This window comes from Trichoplusia ni, chromosome 18 (assembly GCF_003590095.1).
Source record: "Trichoplusia ni isolate ovarian cell line Hi5 chromosome 18, tn1, whole genome shotgun sequence".
Classification (NCBI taxonomy): Eukaryota; Metazoa; Arthropoda; class Insecta; order Lepidoptera; family Noctuidae; genus Trichoplusia; species Trichoplusia ni.
Genome location: NC_039495.1, coordinates 6329917 through 6348449, shown reverse-complemented (window position 1 = coordinate 6348449; position 18533 = coordinate 6329917). Strand labels below are relative to the sequence as shown.

Sequence of the window (18533 nt, the reverse complement as noted above, 5' to 3'; positions counted from 1 at the left end):
AACACAACATTGTAAACACACGATCTCAGTAAAACAAACAACTCAAATTGGTTTATTAATCTATCCTTAATATATAAAGCTGAAGAGTTTGTTTGTTTGTTTGAACGCGCTAATCTCAGGAAATTTTAAATTTTAGGTTCAACTTAGGTTCAAAAATATTTTTGTGTTGAATAGACCATTTATCGAGGAAGGTTTTAAGCTATATACCATTACGCTGCGAATAGGAGCGAAGATACAATGGAAAATGTGGAAAAAACTGGGACGAACGCGGACGAAGTCGCGGGCAACAGCTAGTCGTATATAATTCGCTGCTAATTGCACAGCGTTAATATAGTTTTTTCATTGCTGTAATCAGTTTTACAAGGGCTACATTTAAATAAGGGCCCGGTGTTGGCATACAAAGTTATCACATACCTCCTGCAACATTTTCTTGCGTTGATAAGATATCGGTTACGTGGTGACAGCAATTACTATGCGGATCTTAGCTAAATAGGATTTCCATGTTTGAGTACTGTTTATGTAATTTGATTTTAAATAGTCATGTAATAATACGGTGTGTTGGAGGACTGAGTATGTAATGCAGGTTGCGTTGAGCTTTTATGATTTGTTTTTTTTTCTGTATGGAAAATGCCAGGATTTTATACACCGTGATTTTTTTAGTCGTCTTACAAAAGCAGCCCAGTTCATGTATCTAATGACTAGAACACGTTCATGATAAAAAAATAGGTATTTATGAGATTTGAATAAATTTAAAATGCATTTTTTTCTGTTGCGAGCGCGGTCCGAGCCTTGTAACAATGGTGAGGGGCGCGGACGGCGGCGTTTTTATCATTTTAAAGAGTATATTTCAGATTTCTCTTGTTTAATTATTCTTCGTACTTATTATCCTAGTTAATGATAAAAAAATAATAATCACAGCTAGGGGTATTTTACGTCGGATACATGAACTGGGCTGCTTTTGTAAGACGACTAAAAAATCACCGTGTATAATTTTTTGTCACTTCGATCTTTGGGAATGTTTGAGCTGCAAATAAAGTATGATTAACATCTCCTTTTTTCCACTTGAATGTATGTATAAGTAGTCTTACGTAGACAAACATAGAACAGAAGACTTTGAAAATAGGCAAAAGCAAAGCCTTAGTAAGACTCTGACGACATGATCTAATTACGATTTGAATTGAAATATATAAGAATTGAAAATACACTAAAAACAAATACCGCAAAAAGCAACATCGAAATAGATGGATTTAGTGTTTTCCACATCGACTTTCAAACTTTAGCAATAAAGTAACACTGGCACCAAGAGAACACGACTAATATTTATTTATATTTAAATATAGAACCAAGCTTCCCTTCGTGAAGGTCAAAGCCAAATCAAACGTTCCTATTCTCAAATCAAATGTTTTTTTCTTCTAAAGCTGACGTATTCAAACGTTTCGGCCAACGATTATTCAATTACAAGTCAATTAATCCACAGAGGTTCGTTAATTAGCACCACTTATGTTGTTATAGTTTGCTGATTCGCTTTTTTTATTGTTGCTGACGTAAAATCGGTTTGAGCCTAAGCGTTAACAAATTGTTAATGCCTACGGATGTTTAAAATTGGGTAACTTTTACCTTAACAAAAGAGTTCTTATCTGTCATTAAGTATCATAGTGTATTTTATTTTTTCATCCTAGACGCATCAGTCGAACATGATGTATGCATAGCATAGATTTAACTTCCTTGCAGATTCCACAGAAGAAATTTATGTTCGCCAAACTTGAAGTCATTTGACAAATTTAATAAGACACTAAGAACGAACTCTTTTAAATTACAGTTATCGCTCCCTGCACTGCACATGCCTTCTTCAAAAATTGGTGAACTTTAAATTCCCAGATGGGATTTAGTTTGCTGTATCTATTAGGGGTTTATCAAAGCATGTTGCTTTCGATAAATAAGTCCTTTATGTGATTACGTCACGGTTACTGAAATAGCATTGGTGATTAAATTTGTTAAAACTAATTATTTCATGCTCTTTGATGCTACACCGATGAAATCTCCTGTGATTACCTATGTAAAATGATCAGAGTGTGAACACTGAATGAACTAAAGAATAATGTTAATTGAGAAAAGGAAGTACACTTAGCGGACGTAATTAAGATTAGAAGTACAGGAAATACCAGTACTAATACAGCCTGTCCCTGTACCATGACATTTGAAGCGAATCTGCTATCGTTAAGGAAGTGTGACGGCAATACGCGCAGTGTATTGCGCTCTCCCTTTACTAACGGCAACAGTTGAGCTTCAAGATTTCATGGTACAGAGGCTTAGCGAAATATGTGTACACAGGTGTTGGAGAAATCTCATAGAAATAAAATGTTTTATATATAAATATTTCTATTATAAGTGTTTGTTTCCGTTGAGATTTTACCGAAGTAATTAAGAAAAGCATTCTTATAATTGTTTCACTGGTTTTATTAAGATGGAAAATAAAAGACAATTATGTTTTTTTTTTAACACTGTGTTCAGTGGCCTCTTGTATAAATAAATTATCAGAGTAACTCGTGGCTAAGAAATAACTGCTCAATAAGCTACAATGGGGATGACAAAAATTTGTTTTTCAGTCTCCGTCTTGTAGTTTGGTGTTTTTCTTATTCGTCCCGCAAACATAAATTCGTCAAATTACAGTGAATTAAACATACGCGTGTCGTTACGATTGTGTATAAATTTCCCGATATGGTTACGTCTCTAGCCCCTTCTCGTAAACTTTAAAGCAGTTTATCTTTGTTAATTTTCGTTTTCCGAAAAAATGAATAGTTAATTACGTATACTTTAGTATGCGAGATACTATATCATTAATACATAATCATAACAAGAGCATAAATGTTCAGCAAACTAACCTGAAATTAAATCAACGACATAAGTTTAGGATTAACTTATCTCAAAGTGCTTACGTTAGCTCTAATTTAAATGTCCATAACCAGTCGTCAGATCGGCAATATTTTTTTATTTTTTTCTGTTATTACACCATTACCATTTCCATAAGTTGATTCCGATGTTATCTAGTTTCTTATTTCCTTCCATTGATTTACTCATTTACGAAGATAAGCGATGGAATGGTCGCGTATTTTTTCCCGACTCCCTTATTATGAGACTTTAATAAAACACCGTTTGAGTTATGAGAGCGAGAGGTCGCTATGCGCCGTGTCTAGCTGTCTCGCTTCAACGTTTGCGATAATTATGTTTTGATATCTCGTGGTAGAGATACAGTATTTATCTGATCGGTTTATAATGTCATTAGTAGAACTGTTATGTCTTACTATCGGAGTAACTAACATTGATCACAAATCCCAATGGTTATATTTCTTTATATCAGATAGGTTATAGTATGAATTGTAGAAGAATATTGTATGGTTGGAGTAGCTTCTTTTTTTACCGAACTCAAATGCTAAATGAAAAATAAATGCACTTCTTAAATCTTTATATTTTTATCTGTGTGCAAAATTACAACCACAAAATACATTTCAAAACTATGATGAAAAAGTCAAAACTATTTTTCCTTTTTCTCAAAACCTTCATTAAACGAAAGCGCAGTTAAAATGTATTAAATAAACGTGCATAGCAAATAATTGATAAATGGACTTACACAAAACTCCCATCAAAATCTGTTCAGACATTTAGGAGTTACATTGGTCTAACAAAATACACAAACACACACACATTTGACCTCTGCACACATAACACTTGTATCAGAACCCTCTACTAAAAATCTCCAGTAATTGTAAGTGAAAAAAGCGCATCAGTGTATTCCTTGCTAATAAAATAACTTCAACGAAGGTCGGAGCACATAAATACAAGTTTATCTAGTTACACGGGCATCCTAGTTTGTTTCACTATAAGCACAGCTGGTACGAGTGATAAGCGATGTAAGATATATTCACTCTGCTCGGATAGCGCGGGTTCGAATTCTTGTTCAAGAATGATTACGATAGGTACTTGTTGAAATTGAAATTGTTAAAGTTTTAGTGGGAATTAAACTTTAATTGTTTTATTCATTTATAAGGATAAAAACGGCATACGATAATACTAAGGTTCCGCTGTCTGTCCGTCCTTCCATCACAAGGCTGAATCTCTGAACAGTGACGGCTACATAGTTGAACTTGTCACAGATCCATGTTTTATGGTTGTGTGGTGGTTACGGTCATAAATTTGTCAGGCGACACATACGTTTGTGGGCAACCCTCAAATTTATTTTTCACCCAACCAATTCGGACTTGCTACAAGTAGGCTAATACCTTGAACATCCCTTTACGATACCCAAAGTGTACATTATCAACTTAAAACAAGTGACAAATCACATTCGCTGACTAATACACAAATTGGAAAAGAGTCAATACTGGAAACACTAAAAAACAAAATATCTATAGTAATTTGTATCCCACATAAAGTAAGAGAACCATAATTGTTTCCCATACATAGAATGCACTATGCGGCAACTAATTTGTAAATAATAAAAACGATATTAGGGCTGTGCTGCACCGCTGCGCAAGCGCACGCCCACGTTATCCGTCACATCTGCACCTTAACAGCATTTGAATTACATTAATTTGTACCGGGCCTTATGTGTAACTTACCGCGTCATTGGTGTGCCATAAGTTATAAGATTTTGTCATTACAGGACCCTGTTTGCAAATACATTATGTTTGTATTACTTTTTATAAATATATTTTTTTATTACATTCATCGAAAGGCAAACAACCAAGACGAACAATTGTGAAAAGGTTTCTTTCAAAGTAAAATTCTGTTAGATGTAGAGTTGATTTTTCTGCTGTTACGAAGGTATTTTCGTATTGATAACATTCTTAATAGGTATATTGATTATGCGTTCATTTCTTCAAAAAACTTTTTTAAACATAAGCGTCTACTTACAAGAACAGTATTGAACACTAAAACGAAACAAATAAAATAAACAAAACACAACGCATAAAACCAACCACTACCGCTTATGAAATACACCGTACACGAGATACTAGCAAGTCACGCACAAGTATATACGTTCACACGTCGCCGTACGCCCAAACAACGGTGATTGGGAACGCACAATCGAACCGCGATGACGAAATGGGATTACTCTCGGACCCTGTATGGAAACTTTAAAGTTAAGCGTCGGACTTCCAAGAAACAACAGGAAAAAAATATACCTTAATATAATGTTGCTGATTACAGCTAGTGTTGAAAGATTTTAAGGGTATTTTGATTTTTACTAGAGGTATTACAAGTTGGAATGCTTCTAAAGGCCATGGAGATAAGTGATAGAAAATGTTTTGTTTTATTGCCGTAGTCAAAGCTTCGCCAGTGTTAATAATATAAAAAAAACTAGCTGTTGCCCGCGACTTCGTCCGCGTGGTTAGAAGATATAAGTTATGATTTATATCTGCCCTGTCTTTTCCACATTGTATCTTCGCTCCTATTAGTCGCAGTGTGATGGTTTAGCCTAAAACCTTCCTCGATGAATGGTATATTTAACGCAAAAAGAATTTTTCAATTTGAACCAGTAGTTCCTGAGATTAGCGCGTTCAAACAACCAACTCTTCAGCTTTATATATTAGTATATAGGCAATATAGATTAAAGCAGACTACAAGTAAAATCTCTGAAATCTGTATGTGAAATGTAACTTTTAGGCTATTCATTTTCATTTCCTACTTTCGTAACAGTATTTAGATGCTGGAGTTTGAAAAGTTTATGCTCTACCACAGATCAGTAAAGGAAAGTTGGTTTTGACAGGGTCCCTTAAGGGATCTCCGTTTTAACACCATTATCTTAAATAATATGAGAGAAATAGTGAATCCATCTACTACCCGATCTATTTATTAATAGTGTCATGAAAGTTTGCCCTGCAGTGGGACACAAACGGCTGAAAAAAAAAGTGTCCTGAAATTTTTCTATTTTCGGCCGTGGTTTTATATACACGTATTATAAACTTACAATTATTATTATACAAAGGGCAACAGTCGTTTTCCTTGACAAGCATCTGTGTTTACAAACATTAAACTTACATACGACCTTACAGAATGGGGCGGGTAAACCTAACATTATCTGAAGACGTAATCTGAGATAAGTCAATTTGTCGCTTGCTTAGGACCTAGTTTCCTAGGTTTCCTAGACACATGCGCAGTAAACAACTGAACGCCGATAGCCATCTGTCGGCCTCGCCTTTTTAATGAAGGATGTTATTTCTATTGCGAAATACAAATTGTGTAAGATTTGAATCGACGAGCTTTGAATATCCGTAGTTGCATTTCCGATAGAAATTAATGCCATGACGGAATGACCAAAATAATTGGTTCTGAAATTCATAATTTGGTTTCGTATTCTGTCAGATAAATAAAATTAAAGTGATAATTAAGAATTCCATTCCTGCTGGTGATATTTTAGTAGGTATCATATTTAAACACCATAACCATATTTTAACTGTTATGAAAAAGGATGTAGAGTCAATCTTGAATAGCATTTTTACTGATACTCTGCTCCTATTGTGATATAGCGTGATAGTTATAATGTGCTATCTGGCACAGGTCGATTTTTTCGTCTACGACCAGAGCTAATACTAGGAGCTTAAAAAAGCCCTTCAGCTTCATAACATTACGTAGGTGTATATTTAGAAATCGTAAAAGTTCACTTTAAAAAAATAACAAAACAAAACTGACCTCTGAGAAATCTCTCTGCGACATTTTGTATCTTCTAAGTCCCGCTCAATTGAACCTGCAAATAGAAAACAACGGTGAACACAAACAGTAAAATGTTCAGGAGGTCTACTGAGGGTACTACTGTCGTGGAAGCAAGATGGCGAACTACAAGGCGTATAACGCTATCTCTCTTTAACACCTCTATAGTGTTTGAGAGGTGGTGGTAAACGCAATGTAATTATATTCTTTGTAATAAAATTATTATCACATAACGGAGACCAATCACTGCCTGACGTATAAAACTTTTACTGTGTAAGACTTTGTTCAGTAGTGGCACTTTTATAGGCAGGTAAAAGATTTTTATATTGACGCAGTGTTATAAAAATCTTAGTACAAGTGAAGAAGGGAAGTTGTCAAAACTAATCACAATTTAATGTCTAGGTACTAACACTTGCCTTTTAAAGTCATGTAACTGCAGTTGTGGGAAAGAGAAGCTTGTGGAATGCGCTGTCTCGCTCACACAATAGGTAATTTTACTTTAAGACTTGCGACAGAACCTAATAACCTTCTACCTTATAAAACTCAAAAGTTTATGTCTTCATAATATTAGTACTTAAAGGTAAATTTAATAATAGATAATTGCATGTAATTAGGTTTACGTAATTATTAATGTTGTCGTAAAAGACTCGCATTAATTGATATTGAAAAATACAGTAAAAAATATGTATAATAAACTTAATAAGTTTTAAGAGTACAATAAATCGTGAATATAAAGCAGACAGAAAAGCCCGTATGTGAAAAAAATGTTTTGTAACCGATTTCATATTAAATTATCAGAGAACTTTTAATACTCAGAACAAGCGTTCGTGGATCAATCAAATGCTTTTATTTAATACGCGAGGATAGAACCCGTGCCCTCGACACATCGCGCACATTGGACCTTCTTATATACTAGTTTATCCGTGCAGCCAATTCAAAAGTCGTATTAAATATTCTCCTATATTTTTAAGTTGTTATGGGACAATAACCTCAACGGGAAAATACCTATAGCAATAAAAAAATTAATAGAGAAAATTTCAAATCAAACCAAGGAGGCAAGTATTTCTGGATATCTGAAGACAAGGCGTGGACACACAAACTTATGTGGATACCTTTTATAACGACTTCAAATCTTCGAAGGTTCTCGAACATTAAACCAATGTACATCAATGAGGCGGTAAGGTTAATAACAATAAATAAAGCCTCCTTCGTATATCAGAGACCCAATTTCTCTTAACAAGTTACAAGTTGTGTACGCGACGGTTTACATATCAATACTTTCATATAAATAAGATTGAGGTCTGCATGTTATGTCAATAAGCTTTATTGAAGCGTTTTCTTTTTAATCAGATTTATTCAGTAAGCTTGACCGCACTTTGCCTGCTCTGCCGAGGTACGAGATATAATTATAATTATTGAATTACCTTCTTTATTTACAGTTCTGATGAGATATGACTGGCAGGACTTTATATGCCTAAGAAGTAACTAAATAAACTTAAAATAATAAAATCCCAAAAACGCGTCCAAATCGGATCACCCATTTAAGAGCTACAGTGTCACAGATAGACACATAGCAATAGAAAGAATGCAGGAACTGCATTCACAAGCTAGTACATAAAATAAATAAGTAAAACAAGTGTGTAACTTGTAATAACTACTTTTCAATTTGTTTTTGCAGACGACTTTATAATTAAAAGATAAGCTTTAAAATTAATTACATTTATTAATTTTATGGCCAACAGATCTACCTAGGCTATGAAATGGCGATAATTTTTCGAAATTAAAAGATACTAGAAAAAGAGCAACGGATAATGAAAGATTCCTAAGCCGAACTTAAACTGTGTTTTTAAAGTAAGAACAACATTTTTTTAATTCAAAATATTTACTGCCAAACTTTGGAAGTTAATACACGTACATGTCTGTACCAAAAATCTTCAGAGAGGCAGGTGGCATCATGAAAGTGATTCTTAGTACGGTCAGAAACAAAAGTCTTAACACAAATTTGTAAATAGCAAGAGCTGTTGCTAGGTAACCACCAATATTCGATAGGTCCCTTAAATTACTAGTATTTCTGAAAGTTTTTAAATGATTTTTCATTCCGACTGTACTTAAAAAACTGTTCTAAAGAATCCAGGTACCGTTCGATAGTTATTTTGTAATGCGTTTTCTCGGTTATTTATTTTCTTTGCTCCCCGACTTCGTATAATTAAACCGACGCTTATAGAAATAATAATTACTAAGGGAATCTAATAGCTTTAATTACTTAATTAGAAGTGAGCAATAAGCGAAAACCTGGAATCAAATCTGCGATTTCTTTGCAGTAAGCGGCAAATGATAGCTTAGCGGACATTGATGTGCGCCTTTGAAAGTCACTATATGACGGAAACGCATAACATTGAACATTGTACCGTAAGCCGTAGTGTTAAAGTTCTAATTTGCATAAAGTTTGATATGCAGTCATGGTAAGGCAATAATACGTTCGATGAACGTTTCCGGTACCGGTTGTCGGTTGCCATAGAGACGTTAAGTGAAGACAGGTAGCTTTAATGTCACTTTGAATGGTAATAATGTTGTTTCATACAATAATGTCGATATGAAACAGTTTTATCGATTTTTTGAGTGACGGCTTATTTTTTTTTATGCGTAATTGTCGCTTTGGGATTTTTGTGCTAATAAGTTTTGATGAACAAGTATGCTTTTAAACTAATGAGTTCATGGTGATCGACTTTATCAAGTATCTGCTATGGTGTTCGATGCAACTTTTGCAACAGTTAGTACCAACTTAGCTATAACAATACGTATTGAAAAATAGAGTCTTATTAGTTTCGGAATAGAGTGTCTGACACAGACAAACAGAGAGAAAACTAGCTACCCCAGCAAACTTTGTCTAGCTATAGAGCAGAAAAAAAATATACGAATGAAAAAGAAAAAGCTTTCAGGGGTAAATTTTGTCCGATACTCAGACCTACCGAATATGTACACATGAAATTTACGTAAGAATGTGTCGAGCCGTTTCGAAGGAGTTTAAATACGCACACCGTTATACGAGAATTTTATAAAATTAGATTAGAAACAGCGAATCTCTAAGGGATTGTCCACCATCAAGCTGTGCAACTCTAAGAAGTAAATCAAAGTTAAAATACTTGCGAAGGCTATAAATAAATTATAAAGCACTGTCTCAAGTAATCAACGAAGTGAGTCTTATTTAAACCTGTCATTATAAAAACCCTAAAAAACAAACAGGTTTTGAGATGCCTAAGAAAACGAAAGTCGCTCAAAAGACCTTATTTTTTGGCTTATAGCTTAATGTAAACAATGGGCTATTAAAAGGCTTATTATTCAGACATTTCTTGGAAGAAATCTATAAATAAATAATGCTAGAAATCATATCACCTGTTATCTAATATGGTGTTATTTGAGGAGACTTAGAGAGCAAGAATATTAAATCAAACCAAGTAAATAATATTATAAGTGCGAAAGTTTGTTTGTATGAATGTCTGTTACTTTTTCACATTAATTGGTACATATAGTTCACAGCCAGGATTAACACATAAGATAGTTTTTATCCCGATTTTTTTTCCCGCGGGATCATTTTCTATTTATAGCATGCTTGCTTTATAAGTCCAGTCCTTGCATTAACGTAATTCAACCTACGTGGTTAACAATTCCACAAACTATAGTTAACCAACACAAACCGCAAATGCGCATTAAACTTGCAACTTTATAGTGAAATAAAAACTAAATACGCTAAAAGTATTAAAATTTATTATTCTGAAGAGAATGGTATTCTAAAACATAACTATTTAACTCATTTCAATATTGATTTCTGTTAAAACCTCCGTCGTAAAACGTACCCAGAGAGAATCGCTAGACGTTAATAAGCGAAGGCATATAATAACTATTTGCGCATGAGCACGACTGCTGCAGATTTTACAACAGATAATCATTTCAAACTCAGGACGTCCATGTGTCTAGATAGTCTGTTATTTTCGCCAAGTGTACAAAGAAGTATTGTTTACGCAACAATATAAAGTTGCCAGTTCGTTCTTATGGCAACACTGTAGACTGTTGTAGTTGTTGAATGTCATGTGGTATTATTGACAAGTACAATAAAAGTAAGTCGTAAAAAGATGTTTAAATTTAATTGTTATTGTAGGGTCTGGACCTGTAGGGTTCCACTCATTAAGATCTCAAAATAAGTGTTTGGCTAGCATTAATAATAATGCCGTGTCGTGGTAGCATTGCGTTTTAATGCGTGGATTTGTGTGCAGGCAAAGTACCAATTTGACTTTTCTATTATTATTGTTTCGCAGAAAAAAATATAATAAATCGTGTACAATGTTGTAAAATAGATGAAATTAAAATAAGAATTTCTCCACATACTATTTTGAGTGTATATGGAAACAAAAGAGGAAGTTTATAGTAACAATTTGCGACAAACGGATCGATTAAACGTCTTCAGGGAGAATGGTTATTTTATATAGCCTATAACAGGTACGGAAGGAACATGAAATTAATTGGTGTTCAAGCGATTGGTAACTGGGCCCCAATCCTGCTATTTACAACGGCCGATGAATGAATGGCAATTGGATTAAATTTGAAATTATTCCTATTCTCTTAAGCATTTTCCCAATACAATAATTGGAAGTTAATTGTATTGACCTTGGGTGTACCGTCCCGTACTGAATTTCCAATTATTTTGCAGGAAAAACTACAAAACAAATCGTTTTAAGCCAATTTTAATTTATTCATCGACCATTGTAAAATAGCAGAATCGGGGCCCAGGTAATAGTACGGACGGATACATGAAATTAATTGGTGTTCAAGCGATCGGTAACTGGTCGGTAAAGAGCGCTCGCAAACGTAACCTAACCACCTATTATTTGGGTAGTTGCGATTTTTATGCCTCTGAGTATACAGCCACTTAACTAAATAGCCGCTATGAAATGCAAATCCACTACAAACTGTACGCAAGTTCTTTAAACAAACGTAGTTGTTATATGGTAGAGATGTAATGGAAGTAAATTTAAATAATTAAAAAAAAAACGAATTTTTAAGACATTTGGCTGCTATTTTGTAATTGGGTAAAAAAAAATAGAACCTTAAAAATAGAGTTGTTCATTATCAGAATAGAATGAAATATTCTTTACTAGCTGTTGCCCGCGACTTCGTTCCCGTGGGTAGAAGATATATGTTATGATTTATACTTGCCCTGTGTTTTCACATTTTCCATTGTACCTATCTTCGCTCATATTAGTCGCAGCGTGATGGTTTATAGCCTAAAGCCTTCCTCGATGAATGGTCTATTCAACACAAAAATATTTTTTCAATTTGGACCAGTAGTTCCTGAGATTAGCGAACAAACCAACTCTTCAGCTTTATATATTAGTATAGATTGTGCACCTTAGAATTATCTACAGCGGCTACAGCAGTGATTCTTAGAACATCAATGTAAGTGTACAATGGCGGTCTTATCGCTAATAACGATATCTTCCAGTCAATTTTTGGATTGATAGGAAATATAATTATTTAGGTAGATGATTGGTGCACTATTGTTACGTACGTACATATTTTTTTAACAGAAATGACATAAATACATACACAACAATATAGAGACAGTTATCAGAGGTTATATGAATACTTTTCCAAGAATGAATGTTCCGAGTCTGTGTGTATTTGTGCACGTGATTTGTATGTTTGTGAAACGCCCCGAGACACAAAAATTAAAATATTAAATGCGGAGGTCTTTTATAAAAAAAATAGTGAACCAAAATAACTGACCCTTCGTTTGCTATAAATAATTTACATTCCAAACACCAAATTAAGGTTTTCGAATCAAAATATAACATTACAAATCCACCTGCACCTAATGAGAGAAAGAACCTAAAATAATTGAAGACAGACCTACAACCCGTGGGCACATTTAAAATGTATCAAAACAGGTGTATCAAAGCCTCGAAAACTTTGTAAAATAACCACAAATTTCTTCAAATTGTTATATAAAGTAGCTGAATAATGAACACGAGCTTATGCCCCGAAGCTATGCTGTTAAACAGAAGCCAGGTGGCAAAAAATTCAAATCCTAACTTACCAGTGCAGTAGTACCATTAGGGGCACGTGAAGTGGCGTGAGCAGAGCAATCAAACGTAATTTGTGTATTAAGAGCACAATGGTTATCAAGTTTAGTGTTTATTCGTTCGGGTATAAGGTAGAGTTTTGGGTAGCACATGTTTGGGACAAATAGGCACTGAAGCTGAAATTTTGGTTACATTTTTAGCTGTTATTGCAGATTGACCTTTATTTCCTCATTATGGATGTCATTACATGATGTATTCTAGAATTTCACTACACAAACATTTATACAAACATGATTTACAGACAAATGAGATTTCGATATTACGTCACTAATCATTAATTTAACGACGGTTAAATAAATGAACTCATGCGTATTTATCGAGTTTGCGGACTAATTTCGGACCCAACCGGTATCCTTAACCATGAGCTGACCCGGGGCAGGGTCGCGAGTAGAACTACAGTCATATAAACTAATATACCTCTATTTACATTCTTATTCATTTCGAAAAGTTAATTACCAAAACCTAAAGCATAATAAAACTACAATAATTCCAGAGAAATATGAAAAGCGATCAACAAAAGCATTTACAGTTACACGTCTGAGTACCCCTATCAAATGTGAGTAGATGGCGGTCGCGTGCGCAGCGTCTTGCCGCAGGCGCGCGCGCATTGACGGCCCAATACAATCCTTCAAGAAAACACAAATAATACAAAAATACAGCTACCTGTTATTTGTAACGTAGGCAGCACTTAACGTAATGCCTTTAGCACACGATGCCCGATGACGACGTATTTTTATGGCGGGATTATCATAAACTCGTAATGCTAGTCAATTTTGATGTGCTACCGCGTAAATTGTCCTTTACTTAGCTCGGAATATTACATTTTGATTTTCGATTCGTTTATCTTAAGGATAAGACTGTAGTGTTAGTATGATGTAATCTGGTTTGCATGTATTGTGTTTTGTGTCTCATCAGTCTCATAGATTTTTTTTTGTATGAACGATTAAAAAATATGGTTACAGTTAGGTAAGTCAGTAGGAATATTTGAATTATGTTGCTTTAACAGTGATATCGATGGTTTTAAAAATTTGGGTATATCGAACTGCGAAAACAAGACGTCATCATAAATATAACATATCATAGTAGCTGTCAACTGTCAAAATTGATTTCACATTCCTCTGACATTCAACAAAAAACGAAAGAAAGCTTTTTAAACATAGCGTCCGTAATTGAATTTATAATTTAGGTAAGCGAGGACCTTGTGTAGCAAAGGTTACACCTCTAACCCAGCTTAAACAAAACAAAAGAGATCTTAAAATATTCTTAACACGGCCATCTTGAAATAACCGCCTAATCATTTATGACATGCAAAAAATGACGATCTCACGTATAGAATACAAATATAATTGAATGTAATAGTCGTGTATTATTTCATATTTTTTGTCGTGCTGTACATTATATTTTATTTTGTAGTTGGTGTATAAGTCGAGTTATAATAATTTGTGTTTTGAATTCGTATTTCGTCGTATTTTTTGTCATTGATAAATGTACCTAAGTGTTCTAGTAGAGTCTCATTACATCTAGAACCAAGTTATTTGATCTACTAGTCTTAATGAGTATTATTTTCAAGGTTCTGTGATACAATGGAATGTTGTGGTTTTTTTATCACGTCCATCAGTTTTCATAGTGTTTAAAACATCCTATGCTATTTCATCAAATTCCTTGAAACTATGCATCCTTTTTTATGTAGCAGGGGAAACCTCCTGGACACCCATCTCTTATTCAGTTACGTTTTAATTTAACTTTTAATAATTAGGTATACCAAAATGTATCCTATACTCGTTTCGTTACAATGCACTGGTTTTTTTCCAACATAAAATATAATAGTACCTAGATCATCAGCTTTTTGTTCTAAAATATGCTTTTGAATCCTTTTTTTGCCGGCTTGCCTTGATTTGACCTGTGGTTATTTGAATTGGAGGTAATAAGTGTCGTATTATATAGTTTTTGTAGCGCAAACTCTATATCAGACATTGTAAGGTATAATTTTGTATTTTGTGAGTAGTGGGTCTTTTAGCATGTAGGATGAAGATGTGGAGATTACATGCTATAATAAACAGTCCTGTCGATAATACCCTACAATGTCTCAATTTTAAATAATAGTAAGAATTTCACGTAAATAGAATCAAACGTATAGAAACTAAGTTTACAAGAAAGCCACCTTACTTGTATTTAAATTGTTTAATCATTAGTGGTAATATTTTTTAATGAAACAAGATACTTTTTATATATTATTTCCATTGAACGCAAAATTTGATACATATACTTTTAGGAAGTTCAAAATTAGCACATAGATAAACATTCATTTGTATGTATCATTGTTTTGCCGTACAAATGAGTTCCATGAAAAATAGATCTAGACCTACCCAATATGCACACAAAATTTCACGACAATCGGTCGAGCCTATTCGGAAGAGTTCAATTTCGTACACCGTGACGAGAGAATTTTATATACTAGAATAAATAGAATTTTAGATACATTTATAATTCAACTTTAAAAAAAAACTGAAACAAATACCTCGTTATCAACTCGACATGTCTACAGACCATGAAATGGTCTGTCAACAGAAATATACATTTCTGACATATGCCACTGTAGTATTCGGCAGTCGGCAGTCGGCAGGCAGGTATAATTATTCGTTATATTGAAACCTTAAGACGGATGTGGTAGAGTCTGTTTGTACGTAAATAACTTCTCGAATGTCGCTGTTTATCGAAGCCCTTGCTAAGAACTCATTGTTTATTTAAGTCTATTTGATTATGGGATATAGAATTTTGTTTGTTTCTTAACTTGTGGATAACTATATTTTTATGATAAGTTATTGGAATTTGAACCTTATTGACACATAACTGCAATCAAAATGTGAAATATTACTGAAGGTTAAATTTTATGTAAGAGGTGGTCTTTATTACGTTCGTTGATATCCATATAATGATGTTTTTTCTTCGACATGTACACCGAAAAACAATTACGCTAACTGTTCAAAAATCTCTCGGATAAAGTAAGACTTCATCGAGTTTCTTAATGATGAATAATTTTAAGGAATATGAGAAGTTAATGAGATAAAAATTGCAGGGTGACGGGTAATACACTCTTGATGCCTTAATGATTATCAGAAAGCTGGTAATCTCCCGCAAAAGATTCCTCAAATGTTTTTTAAAGGTCTCTTGGACCCACATCGGTCGTATCAATGTTTAGTTTAGTATATGAAGGATTAAATTGTGAGTTGTTTCCTCCAAAAGTCAATTACACGGTTGAATTCCTCCTCGGAACAATGTGCGGTGACTTTTTTATTTTTTTTATTTACTGGCTTCGGTTTCAACCGGTGTCGGTATTTAGGAAACGTTTCGTCATTTATAATATATACTTTTTTGTGCCGAGAATAACAATGGCTGGTAGCAGATTAATCATGTACTTTGAATATAAATAATATGTTGTTATTCAAAGATTCTTCTTATTAATTGTGTCACAATCTCACAATGGCGATTTTTGACTGCGTATGTAAATATAAAATAATATTTGTGTCATTACAAGTTTGAATAATGATAAACCTGTTGTTATTCTCTTTATCTGTTTAAAGATTGTTGTGTACTACATAGATCGAAGCTTATATATCTTCATGAATATTGAGGCAAGCAATTAAAACGATAACTCAAGTCAGATCAGAAATTCCACAACAACTGGCTGAGGAATGCGCGTTGATGTCTTTTACTCTACAAACGTATAGTTGCGCGGGCGCAGACTCGGATTTCTCTATTCTCGGTATAACCATCAAGCAAACTTAAGATAAGACTCCTTACACTCTAGACAGAGTTAAATGATGAAACAGCTTAAGATGAAGTACTTGAAAGTACAGACATAACCCATCAAAACAGCTTTCTAGTTTGTCGACTCTACATAGAGGCGGCAGGTGTTTGACTACAATTTCTAAACTAATGTGTCTTAAACATCTTACACACAGATAATATGAACATACTTGTACATGATACAAGTTTACGCAACATAATGTAAAGACGAAAGCGTTTTGTATATAGCAACAGTAACACACGTACAGCCACACGCACACTAACACCATATTTTTAGGTTTAACCGTGAATAGGTATAACTCACCATCGTGGCCATTGATTTAGACCAATTATAAACCCATTTCTTGGTTCAGAACACGGTTATTACGTACACACAGGCGGACAAACAAAAAATATCAATCGTAAACCACTTTAGATACACAGGTCCGAATGTTTCACATCACTGATTGTTTTTCACTGAAATGTAAGTTAAGTACTTAGATGTTCTAACTTAAGTAGATCTCAACTTGTTTGGTCATGAATTCGGGATGAGTGTAGTTTGGTAAGTCGGTGCTTACGTTTGGCGATGGCATGCGCTCGCGCAGCCTACGAACGACTGACTGCCGGTTGTTAGTGCTGCCAAGTTTGTATTGTGTTTTCTGCTATACGTGTGTACAGTGTAGGGCCTTCGTGAAGCTTTGTGTAGCTTTTTGCTTTTAAAGCTTTTGACTGTAGGAGTTTGTAACAAAATATATATATTGAATTGAACAATAATTATGAGTGTAATAAACTTACACTTGGTAAGTTAAATTTGTGTTAGGAATTTACTTTCAGTAGATTACTTAATTCATCAATAAAATGAAAACAATTTTTTTTAAATGAATCCTGGCTTTTGATAATGTCGAGTGATTTAGGAGATACGATTTGCCCCAGTCATATTATAATAAACCATCTTGTTAATATTAATTGACAAAACAACATTATTTAACTACGTGTAATAGTATTCTTAAAACAAAATCAGTTATTTTATTTTAACATAAAAAACAACCATAACCGATTATTTTTCTCATCCTGGCAACACGACAACAGCCTCCATTGTATCTAAAGCGAGACACGCGATATCTCTCTCTCACTCTGCATGTCGGAATGTGACCCGCTATCACCTTGAAGGCCGAAAGCACTGGACGACTCAATGAAAAGAGCTTTTAACTTCTGCACAAATACTTTAAAAGAAAAACTATTACATAAATTAAAAAAGAAATAGAATTTCGTGTTTAAATTTGGCAGTTGTTGTTTTTTTCTTTTTGAATGTTGGGGCTACGGTATAATGTGTAGTCTCGTATATATTCAGTTTCTGGTCATGCCGGATTCCCTAGGCAGTTGGTTGCTCGCTCACATAAACGCAAGTTGTCTTAACGCATATAGGCATATAGCAAACTGTTATTAGATGGATTACAGTTGGCTCTCCGGCTAAGCCTCGTGCAAAACTATGATAATTGCTTTTAAGATACAGCTACTTTTTATTGAAAATGTAATAGGTTTTTCTTTAATATGTTATTTTTCCGGTGTTTTGTTCTACACGTCTATACTTGATATGGCACTATATTTATGTATCCAAGATTTATAAAAAAAAAATCAAAATCAACTTTACATTTAGAACTTCGTTGAACAACTTCAGCACACTTTACAAAGTTATGAATTTTCCTCGGATCGAAAGAAGAAACAGGCAGAAAGTAGGTCGGTTATTACATCATTTTGTGTGCGGAAACCATAACTAAACAACTTGAAACATAAAAAAACAGTAACTATTGGGGAAATTCAACTTCAAACCTAGTAAACAAACCCGAGCGTAACTGCTCCATCGACTCCATCGTTCCGTTCCTCCGAAAACTGAAATTATTC

The 18533-nt window shown here is 34.0% G+C and overlaps 1 protein-coding gene across 1 annotated transcript in view; it reads right to left on the bottom strand.

The window, feature by feature from the left end:
- Positions 1-17431, bottom strand: part of LOC113502749 (tetratricopeptide repeat protein 28) — a 110469-nt gene extending 93038 nt beyond the window's left edge. Inside the window, exons 1-2 of the mRNA XM_026884406.1 lie at positions 16957-17431; positions 6691-6745 (exon numbers count right to left, since the gene is read on the bottom strand). Coding sequence (XP_026740207.1) covers positions 6691-6714 — 24 coding nt within the window. The 5' untranslated portion in view covers positions 6715-6745; positions 16957-17431. The remainder of the gene's footprint in view (positions 1-6690; positions 6746-16956) is intronic.
- Positions 17432-18533: the final 1102 nt, after the last annotated feature.